This window comes from Mastomys coucha, unplaced genomic scaffold, assembly GCF_008632895.1.
Source record: "Mastomys coucha isolate ucsf_1 unplaced genomic scaffold, UCSF_Mcou_1 pScaffold6, whole genome shotgun sequence".
Classification (NCBI taxonomy): Eukaryota; Metazoa; Chordata; class Mammalia; order Rodentia; family Muridae; genus Mastomys; species Mastomys coucha.
The window spans coordinates 100270129-100282142 of NW_022196912.1; the positions used below are offsets into that span (position 1 = coordinate 100270129).

General features: G+C 42.3%; 1 protein-coding gene across 5 annotated transcripts in view; it reads right to left on the bottom strand.

The window, feature by feature from the left end:
* Mlh3 (mutL homolog 3) overlaps positions 1-12014 on the bottom strand; it is a 35418-nt gene that overhangs the window by 13850 nt on the left and 9554 nt on the right. For all 5 annotated transcript variants that reach the window (XM_031356401.1, XM_031356402.1, XM_031356399.1 and 2 more), the window contains exons 5-7: positions 11349-11453; positions 9139-9211; positions 352-423 (exon numbers count right to left, since the gene is read on the bottom strand). In XM_031356401.1, coding sequence (XP_031212261.1) covers positions 352-423; positions 9139-9211; positions 11349-11453 — 250 coding nt within the window. The remainder of the gene's footprint in view (positions 1-351; positions 424-9138; positions 9212-11348; positions 11454-12014) is intronic.

A 12014-nucleotide genomic window follows, 5' to 3' on the forward strand; every position in this document is an offset into this window, starting at 1 on the left:
CACACAACAGGGAGAGCACACAGACATGGGAGAGCACACAGCAGGGAGAGCACACAGCAGGGAGAGCATATCGATACATGTGTACTGTATATGAGCTCAGTCCTTCTGTAGGTCTGGGTGGAGAATAAATGTACAGGAAATGCACCTCTGACTGAGTTCATCAGATCCACATATTTGAAATAGGGAAGCAAACTCCTGCAGTCTTCCAGTGGTTTTCAGACTAGGTGATCTCAGCTTAATTTTTCAAACATACAATGCATCTTTCCTCACAGTCATGGTGTCAAGAACTCTTGTAGGTGTGTCAACTGCACAGGAGTCTTAAACCCCCTCTAGCTGCAGACAGATGCTTACCAGTAATGAGCTGCTCCAAACGAATGCGCTCATGGGCAGCATGCTGGTCCACCAGGACTAACAGGTTTCCACCTACAAAATCATCCAGAATTACTGAAGTTTCCACATCAAGATTAAAAGAATCATAAAGTATGGAAGGTGATGAAGACTGATTATGTAATCCATTTAATGACATATACATAAGATATACAATTGTGCTTTGTTATTTTTGAGACAGGGTCTCACTATATAGCTTTAACAGGCCTTGAACTCACAGTAATCCACTTGCCTGTGCCTACCATGTGTTGGGATTAAAGGTGTGTGCTACCACAGCCAAATCAATTGTACTCTATATAAAAAAAACAAAACCCTGAAATTATCAATAATTTACCAAATTTGTCCCTGGTGAAAAGCTCTGTAACTTATCGACATTTAGAAAAGATTAAATTTTGAAATATTCATGGTGAGTTGGCTTTATTAAGTCAACTTTACAATGAAGAATCATTAGAAAATGCACTGCATGCATTATAATCAGAGGGTTTTGATTTGCAAGCTACTCTGAAACTCAAGAAAAATGTACTTGTAACTTTAGATCAGAGGGCAGAACAGTTTTTCTACCAACAGGCAGAAAGGAAATCTTTTATGCTTTTTAGGCCACAGGAATGCTGTCATGACTACTCAACCACTTGTTCTGAGACAAAGCAGCCACAGACTATCTGTGCCACTATAGCTGTGTTCCAATAAAACTTTATTTATGGACACTGAAGTAACTGCATAGAATGTGGCTGTGTCAAGAAGTCTTTTTGTTTTTTTCCTAGCCATGTAAGGATGTAAAAATCATTATTTCCCTGGCTGCAGAAAAACGGACCCAGACTGTGGCTGTAGCTGTTTTAGCTTTCCTGGGTGAACCTGTCACCTGGGAACATGGGCAAGAAGTCAACAACGGGGCAGAAGCTTCTGTAATTCTAACTAACACCCAGATGATTTTGTCTACTGGTCCCACTTTTAGGAACTAGAGATACTCAGAAGTTAAGAACACCTGTAGCTCTTCCAGAAGATTCGGGTTTGATTTCCAACACCTACATGAGCGCTCACAACTGTCTATAACTCCTGTTCCAGCAAATTTGAAGCCTTCATTTGGTATCTACATGTACTGTACACATGTGACACACATGTATACATGCAGAAAAAAACATTCATACATATCAAATTAAGTAAAATAAAATAAAATTTAATTAAAAATATTTTAAATTATGTGTAGTTATGTGCATGTGTGTGTCTGTGTCTGTGCACATGACTGCACATGGGAGCAGGTGCCCACAGAAGCCACCTGCTTTCTATGAGGTAGAGCCTCAGGTAGCTGTGAGCCACCTGATGTGGGTGTTGGTGGAATTCTCCCCTCCCCCAGCCCCTGAGACAGGGTTTCTCTGTATAGCCCTGGCTGTCCTGGAACTCACTCTGTAGACCAGGCTGGCCTCAAACTTAGAAATCCACCTGTCTATGCCTCTCAAGTGCTGGGATTAAAGGCATGCACTACTACCCCCAGCCAGAATTCTTGAGTATGCACTGCTAGCCACTGAACCATGTCTCCACCCATCACAGGTCTTTTAAGAGCAGGGCTTCAGACTTACAAGTACAAGCAAAGAGGCAAAGGGTTTGGAAGTTAAACCTACAGGGGAATCTCACAGACAGAACAATTCTCCATGACAATACTACCTTTTATATGCTGTATTTGTATTATTTTTGGCTAGAAGATTAAAGTTTATTGTTATTAATCATATTGAAATAAAAACACTTCTCTTGAATTTGATCAAAATAGAAAGTGTCTTTTTCCTATTTCTATTAAAAAAGTGAAGCATTTTCTATGGCACTGACAGTTTTAATTGTCAACTGAGAAAAGTCTCAATCTGTCCAGGGCAGGCTGGCCTGTGGACCCGATGTAGAGGTCGGTGTTCGTTCAGCTGCCTAAAAGTATGGGGCACCATGCCCCAGGTTTGTGGCCCCAACTGGACAAGCAGATCAGTCGGTTTGCCTACACTCATTTCTCTTCTCTAGACTGTGGATGGGATGCAACCAGCTTCTTCAAATTCCTGCCTGACTTCTTTCCAGTGATGGAATGTAATCTGGGGTTGTGAGCTACAATAAACTCTTCCCTAGGTTGCTTTTTGTCAGTGTGTTTTTTCAGCTACAGAAATGAAACTAGGGGAGATACCATCAAACTCACGGCATCAAACTCACAGCAGAATGCCCAAGATTTAAAGAAAAAGGAAACAGGAGATGCATGGTATTTCAGGCTGGCTGCAGACTTACACAGTTGACAATGACCTTGCCTTCAACTACACAGCAAGCTGTAGTTGCATGATAGGTATTTGTTCTAGCAATTGAGCAATACTTCTCACCCCACAAACTTTCTGGTGTGAGTGCCTGTATGTGTGTGTGTGTGCCTGTGTTTACAAGCCAGGGGTCAATCTCAGATGTTGTTCCTTAGGACACCCCCATCTTTCTTGGAAAGGGTTTCTCACTAGCTCATCAAGTCCATTAGGCTCACTGGCTGGTCAGCCCCGGGGACTCACCTGTCTCTCTACCTCTGGGATTAAAAATGCATGATAGCACACTCATCTTTTTTTTAAAAATTTCTCTTATTAATAATCATTTTGAAGTTAGCAAACAGAGGAGTTTATTTCATGATGGCAGCTACATAAATATGTGTCATGTTTTGTTTTGTTTTTTGACAAAGGGTTTCTCTGTGTAGTTCGGCCTGTATTGAAACTCACTTTATAGACCAGGCCACCCTTGAACTCACGTAGATCTGCCTGCCTCTGCCTCCTAAGCACTGGGATTAAAGGCCTGTGCCACCACCACCTAACTTTAAATATGTTTTAAATTTTTTGTGACATATATTAGGATGCATTTAAAATTGAAGAATAGAAAGGAGATGTGGATTTGGGGTTTTCGTTTTCTTATTTCCTTATCCATATTCTAACATAGTATCTTAAAATTTTTTGATGTGGATTCTGGGCCTTGAATTAAGTTCTCCTTCTTGGGAGGCAAACACTCCACTAACTAAGACTCCCCAGTTCCATAGCCAACTTCTGACAACAGTGATAACACAGGAGCACCCCAAGCTAACTATCAACTTTCTTTGAGGCTAGGAAGAGCAACCTCTGTTTCTGATGAACACAGGGCAAAACAACAGAATAAGCCACACCCTTCAAGGGAGTGGCCTCAACATCAACACAAACTACCCAACTCAGAAACACTGTGAAAACAGGCCTGTAGCAACAGAAGAACAGTTTATCTTTCCATTGTCTATACAATGTTATGAGCTTTTCATTTCTTGAATGAAGCAGAATATACAGAAGACAATTTACTCACACAGACACCTTCTTTTTGACATCACAACAGGACAGAATAGAAGTTCTATGAGATGTTTTCATGTTACATTCTTAGCACATAAAGTAGAATTTTAAATAATGGGTACTTGATAACTATTTACATAATAAATTTATTCTTTAGAATGGATAACTTAATAAGCATATTTCAATATAGGCAGAAATATGCATTAGTTATTGGTTTCACTGAAATTTAGAGCAATAACGTATGTGTCCAATTAAAATATGTCAATAACAGGCAGGTGGTGGTGGCGTATGCCTTTAATCCCAGCATTTGGGAGGCAGAGGTAGGTGGATTTCTGAGTTCGAGGCCAGTCTGGTCTACAGAGTGAGTTCTAGGACAGCCAAGGCTACACAGAGAAACCCTGTCTCAAAAAACCAAAAAAGAAAAAAAAAAAAGTCAATATCAATTGGGAGTAGTGACACATGTCCTTAACTCTGGCACTCAGGAGGCACATGATCTTGTAAGTTCAAAGCCAACCTGGTCTTCCAGGAGACCAGGAGAACTCTCCATGGAGAGTTCCAGGCCAGCCAGTGCTACACGGTAAAAACCTGTCTCAAAAAACAAAAACAAAAATAAAACAAACAAGCAAATATAAAAATTAAAATATGTCAACTTAGGAATAGGTTGCATATTTATGACTAGAAATAAAAACACTGACATTTGGTTCATAGGAATATATTTAACTTTGTTTCTGACAGGGTCTTATAGCCCAGGCTGGCCTTGAACTTGCTATTTAGCTGAGGAGGATGCTACCACTGCCATCCTCGTTCTGGACTTAGAGAGCATGCTCAGTCTCATGCAGTACTGGGGACTGAACTCAGGGGTTCATCCATGCCAGGAAGCATGCTACCAACAGAGCTACATCCTCAGCCTCAAGAGAATTCTCTCGGCCGGGCGGCGGTAGCTCACGCCTTTAATCCCAGCATCTGGGAGGCAGAGGCAGGCGGATTTCTGAGTTCGAGGCCAGCCTGGTCTACAGAGTGAGTTCTAGGACAGCCAAGGTTATACAGAGAAACCCTGTTTTGGGGGAAAAAAATCTTTAGGAGTTGGTGAGATGGCTCAGCGGTAAGAGCACTGACTGCTCTTCTGAAGGTTGTGAGTTCAAATCCCAGCAACCACATGGTGGCTCACAACCACCCATAATGAAATCTGATAACCTCTTCTGTGTACTCATTTATAATAATAAATAAATCTTTAAAAAAAATAAAGAGAATTCTCTCAGGGCTAGTGAGATGGGTCAATGCTTAAGACTGCTCTTCAGGAGGTCATGAGTTCAAATCCCAGGAACCATATTATGGCTCAACAACCATCCCTAATGAGAAACAAATAAAGAGCCTATGGGCCAGATTGAGCGGGGGGGTCGGGGGCCGCAGCAAAAGGAAGAAAGGGAAGGGGGAAAAATAGAAAAGAAAAAAGAAAAAAAAAAGAGAATTCTCTCATCCTGGTTTTGCTCCTGAAAAGAATCTGGTTAGGCAGTGGTAGCATACATCTTTGATCCCAGTACTTGGGGGCCAGAGGCAATAAAATCTCTGTGAGTTGGAAGCCATTCTGGTTTACAGAGCAAGTTCCAGCACTATACAGAGAAACCCTAACTCAAAATTCACCCCTCCAAAAGAATCTGAAAAGTACTCTTTGGTAGCAAATCCAATAACACATATAAACTGTGGAGAGAAGTGTAACTAGTGGCCTTTTTCCTTTCTTTGAAGACACAGTTTCTGTGCTTACACTCATCCTGGGTGCCACTGGCTGAGATTCTGGTATCTCAGAACTCACAGAATTTCAAGTAATCAAAACTTCAGAGCTAGAGAGAAGATGCAGCAGCTCAGACACTTGCTGCCAAGCCTGAAGACCTGAGTTCAATCCCAGGACCCAAACGGGAGTGGGACAGAACCAACTCCTGTACCAAACCTGACCAGACTCTGTTTTTATCTATATCTATAAATCTATGCTAAAGTTTAGCTTATAAGTTAGGTACAGCAATAAATTAGCAATAACTAATAATAAAACCGAGCAGGCCAGGGGTGTAGCTCAGTGATGCGTATATACCATGCCAGCCCTGTAAACATAAATACGTAATAAATACACTCACAACAATATGCTGGAATGGTTAACCTGGTAAAGTATGCAGGGGCTGAGTAACAGGCAGCTAGGAAAGACAGCAGGAACACACTGGGCACAGGAGTGATCTGCAGCTTGGGTGGACCACAGTGAGACGACAGGACATTTCATCATACTACTCAGAGTAGGGTGAAACCTAAAACTTGTACGGTGCCTGTTTCTGGAATTTTCCACTTAATATTCTGACCTTGGTTGACTGTGGGTAACTGAAACTGAAGGGAGTAAGACCACAGAACAAGCAGACAACTGTAATTGCACTCAAAATTCTCATGAAAAGGAAACCTCCCCCTCTCTCTGCTGGTCACTCCCTTCCAGGGCTCAGATTTCCTCACAGCAGTGATGCCCTCCGCCCTATCTCTTCAGTCAGACATCTCTCGGTGCCAAGGCACAGTCACAAAACTGAACAGTGCCCAGTACAGGGGCAGCTGTGTGAGGTCCTAGAGGCAGCACAACAGCCTTCATCATCTCTGATTCTCTAGCCATTCCTTCTTTTCTGCCAGTGCCTTTCTAGTCAGTTGTTACATGTTAGACTTATTCTAGACTCTAGGTGATAAAACTTATGCCACCAATAACCACCTCTAAGCTGTCAACTCAAATTTACATCACCTGGTGAGAACACTTGAGTCTATACCTGCACCAGCCAAACACATTCTTGCCATCTCCTCTTTAACATTCATTTCAAGAGAATTTAGATTGACTTGTGATTTTTATCCTCCCGGCCTGCTCCAACTCTAATCTGGTCTTGCAACGTCATCCACTTGGCCATAGTGGTCAGAAAACTTGGCATTATCTTTGATATTCCTCTCCCATAACAATCCATCAACAACTCCGTTGATTTTATCTCCTGCTTTCTCACTGCATCCACATTTTTTGTCTCTTTGTTTTGTTTTATTTGAGATGAGGTCACACATGGTAGCCCAGGCTATACTATCTAGTCTTGCATCTCCTGCCTTGGTCTTCTAAGTGCTGGACTGTCTGTCCACACACAATGCACACTCAGTCCTAATGCTTTCACTTCTTCTCTGTCCTTATCCCAGGGACCCATTATTTCTTAGATGCTGCAATATCTCCTTAACTGTCTCTGTGGAGTCCTGAACTCCACACAAACTCACTCCATTCTCCATACTGCAACTAGTACAGTCCTAAAACACAACATGATATAACATTGTTTTCAGCTAGTGCTGGGACACGGCAAAGCTTGAAGCTGACATTTCCTATCTGGCTGCTACTCCCTTCACAGCTTTATCTCCAGGCTTCCACCCTGCTTCCACCAGACACAGAGGGAATTACTAGCTATTTACTTACTTGACATGTTCAAAATTCCCAACATCAGTTCTTATACCACCTTTTACTTCTCCATTAAGAGCTACTGTTAAATATTTATGTACTTGTGTGATTATCTGTTATCTATTTTTTCTTATCATTGTACTCCCAGGGCCTGGTAAAGTCCCTAGCCAACAACAGGCATCAAATAATATTTGTTGAATGATCTTTGTAGGAACTATTGTCTCATTAAAGCAAGTCATGAACTGACTGTTTACTTTTCTTTAACTTTATGTGCACGCATGTTTAGCCTATGTTCTGTGCACCACAAGCATATCTGGTGCTCAAGAAGGAAGACAGCGCCAGATCCCCTAGGCCTGGTGTTACAAACAGCTGTAAGCTGCTGAGAATCGAACCCAGGTTCTCTGTTAGAGAAGCCAGTGCTCTTCACAGCCAAGCCATCTCTTCAGACTCCCGATTCTGTGTAAACACTCCTGATCAACCTAGCAAAACACATTATGTAAATTTATATAAACTTATTACTATAGATGAAAACACTGTACAAGGAGCTGGGGGGATGGGTCAACGGCTAAAAGCACTCGCCTTGCAAGCACAAGGACTTGAGTGAGAGCCTTCGAATTCATGTAAAATGCCTGGTATGGTGGTGCATGCTTGTAAGCTCAAAGCGGCAGAGGTGGAGACAAGATGCCTGGGGCTCACTGGCCAGCCAGGGCTGCCTAACTGGTGACTTCCAGGCAAATTAGAAGCCCTGTCTGAAAGGAGGTGGATGGCATCCCTGAACATGACACCCACGATTATTCTTTAATCTTCATGTACAGATGAGCACCTGTGTATACAGACATAAGAGTCATTAAGGGGTGGGGGGCAGGGAACACATCGAGAGAATACTTGTTGTGCAAGCATGAAGATGTGAGTTTGGATCCCTAGCATCTACACAAAAACCTGAATGTGGTGGACTATACCTGCAGCTGCAGCAATGGGGAAGGCTGGGCCAGGTAGATGAGGCAGGTGTATTACCAATGGGCAGCCAGTCTAGCAGAAACAGTAGGCCTCAGGTTTATAAGAAACTTGTCTCAAAAAGTTGGGTGCAAAGTAATGTAGGAAGGTACCTTAAGTCACCTCTGGCCTCCACATGTATCTCTCTCTCCCCCTCCTTCCCTCCCTCCCTCCCTCCCTTCCTTCTCCCTCCTTCCCTCCTTCCCTCCCTCCCTCTCTCTCTCACACACACACACATTAAAAAGTCTACATCGGGGGCTGCTCTTCCGAAGGTCATGAGTTCAAATCCCGGCAACCACATGGTGGGTCACAACCACTCGTAATGAGATCTAACGCCCTCTTCTGGTATGTCTGAAGACAGCTACAGTGTACTTATTTATAATAATAAATAAATTTTTTAAAAAAAACTTATAATAAAAAAAAGTCTACATCATAAGATATTTTAAAGGAGTAGAAAATGAAATTCTCCCTTTGCCCACCTTCATTTTTCACTTCCGAGGCAATTATTATTAGTAGTTCTTACTACTACTAAGAGTAAACTACTCGACCGGGCAGTGGTGGCGCATGCCTTTAATCCCAGCACTTGGGAGGCAGAGGCAAGCAGATTTCTGAGTTCAAGGCCAGCCTGGTCTACAGAGTGAGTTCCAGGACAGCCAGAGCTATACAGAGAAACCCTGTCTCAAAAAGAGTAAACTACTCTTACTAGTTTAATGGCCAGGTGTGGTGTGGTATAAGCCTGTGCCATCCCAGCAATCAGGCTGAGGCATTAGGAACACCATGCGTGTGAGACAATCCTAGACTACATCTCAAAAGACTAAAAACTTACTGTGCATCTTATTTACGTGTGTGTCAATGTACTCACAGCTCATGTACTTTAAAATGTGCTTCAGGTTCTCACTTTAGGTCAGTTTCCCTTTATCTGTTTTTTATCCCATACAAGTTGTTGTACCCCACAAATACTCTAAAAGGCTATCAGCCAGATGGCTCATCAGTGAAGCAGAACACCATGCTCACCTGCTTGGCCACTCTTGTCCATCCTTGTGCTCATTAAGCAGGCAATAAACTTGTTATCCACTTGCTGGAGAACCTGCCATTCATGGAGATAAGTCATGTGACACTAACCAAAAATTAGCAAATGCTTAACAGTATAAAAAGGTAAGACAATACTCAACAAGCTACCACCACAGCCAAGACCCAGCGGAGGAGCCAGTGAGAAGGCTCCACAGTGAAGGCTCCACAGTGACGGTGCTTTGGAATTCACAACGACTTGCAAGTTGCTTGCTCTCTGACCTCCACATGTGCTCTACAGCACATAGGTGGCCTTGCTCCCAATAAGCACAACAAAGACTTGTTTTAAACCTGGCTGTGAAGAAGGTCTTAGGAAGGAGGAAGGACAGTTGCTGCCAGGGTCACAGTACACTTCTTCAGTAGTTCCAGCAGAGACCCTAATACATACGACCAAAGACTGCTAACAAACAGACTCCTAAAGGCAGTGTCTCAATGTGTAGCCCTGCCTGGCTTGGAATTCTCTGTGTAGACCAGACTGGCCTCCATCTCAGAGACCCTTCTGTCTGGGATTAAAGGTGTGTGCCATCATGCACAACCTAAAATACAAATTCTCAACTGTGAAAAGCAAGGAGAGCCATCCTGGAAGAGTCAGTCTAATAGTTCTGGTGAACACCACCAACAGCTACACTCTGTGGGGGCTCCTCTCTGTCCAGGATCATGCTCCCCAAAGGCCTCTTTCTGAATAACCGGGTCCCTGCTGCAATCCCAAGTCAACATCTGGGTAGGTGTTTGCTTAGTGTTGCATAACCTTCAAGCAGAACACACACACACATATGTATATATGTATGCATGTATTCATGTTCCAACTTTGAAAGCAAGGAGACTGAGGCAGTCAAAGCAGTGTACAGAGAACAGAGCAGAAAAGGACAAGAGTCATGGGTCCTTTTGTTAATGAACTTCCCAGTCTCTGGCTTCCTTAGCCTTTGCAGCCTCACAGTGAGAGGGTCACTTAAAAGTGAATATTTTTGCAGTTAACAACAATGTTGATTTATAAATAATTTTTTTGGTGTTCTTCATATTGTTATAAAATATAAAATTGAAATATAATTCTCTGCAGAAATGTCTTTGATATTACCAGCCTGAACTATGATCCATCCCCTGAAAACCTGCTCACACTATTAAAGGTATTCTTCTTAGCTATTAAAATTAATCTGGATTTTTTTCCCTAAAGATAAAAATTCAAGGTTCTAGCTGGGAAATGGTGGCATTAGGGGCCAGCCTGGTCTACAGAGCAAGTTTCAGGACAGCCAGAGCTACACAGACAAACCCTGGCTTGAAACATAAAACAAAAATATATTTAAAAGTAAAATTAATAATAATGATGATGATGATGAGGTTCCAGTCAGATTATAAGCAAAGAAGCCCATGTCTGATGCCTAGTCTTGGTTGTCAAACTGACTACATCTGGAATTAACCAAACCCAAGAAGCTGGTACACCTGTAAGGGTTTTTTTCTTAATTAAATAATTTTTGACTCACTTCTAATCCAGATCTTTTGAAAGATCCACCTTTAATCTGGGCTACATCTTCTGCTGGCATAGGACACAGAAAGAGCAATTTTGCTGCCCTCACTCCTGAGGCAAGTCCGTCTTTTTGCTGGCACTAGGCCAACTTCTTCAGGATTCTGTTGTAAACTGAGACATCCAGCCTTGTGAACCCAACGACCACTGGATTCTTGAACGTTCCATTGCTTGACAGCCACTGTTGGCCTAGCTGGAACACAGCCTAGAAGCCATTCTATGCATAATATGTACAAATGTGCACATATGTTCCCCCCTTCTCTCTACACACACACACACACATACACACACACACACACACACATATGTATATATGTATGCATGTATTCATTCTACCAGTTCTGTTCCTCTAATGAGGCCTGACTAATACAACAAGTCTTGGCCAATACAGTTTGTCTCATTTAAAGGAAAAAAAAAATCTATGAGCTGGATGTAGTGGTTCACACCTTTAGTCCTAGCACTCAGGAGGCAAACTAGCACTCAAGAGTTCAAGACCAGGCTGGCCTACAGAGTCAGTTCCAGGACATCCAAAGCTACACAGAGAAACCATGTCTTGAAAAACAACAAAAACAAAAAATTAAATTTCATGAAGTTAGTGTATGTTAAGCATTTCATTGCTTTCAGTGTTCGCTTTTACCTGTACTGAGTGAATCATCTCTTTGGTGAATCGATAGGGATATAGTACGTTGTGAATTTTAACGGCTAAGCTCTCAGCCTGGCCACTGCTGACATCAACAGCAACCTAGAAAGACCCAGTAAAGACAAAACTTTAGTTTTAATTCTGTGCAGCTGTTTTACCAATGATTTCAAAGTCCATTAGATCCCTCATGGGGGGGGGGGGGTTGGAATATATCAATCGGTGGTACAGCACTGCCTAGCACATGCAGGCCCTAGGATCAATTCCTAGCACTGCAAAAAATAAAACCAAACAAATTCTCAGATATCCTACTAGGGATAGGATGAATGTAGGAAAGCTACAGATCCAAAGGGCTCTAAAAATAAATTGTCTTAACAATTTTTTTGTGACCACTGACAAAACCCAGCATTATTTCAGAACAATCTGTCTATGCTCCATGATTAAGTCCTTCCGGGCATCTTAAGTGACGGATCAGTAGTCAACCGCTTGTCTGTTACCAACACTCATTACCACTCTGGGTACACGCCGTGACAACACACCAAAGAAAGAACACTGCCAGAACATACAGCCCTGCTCCTGCAGATGACATGATATTTTGTAGAATGTAACAACTTACTACCACCCTGTAAGACAGGACAAACACATTCGCTCTTGACGCTGAATATA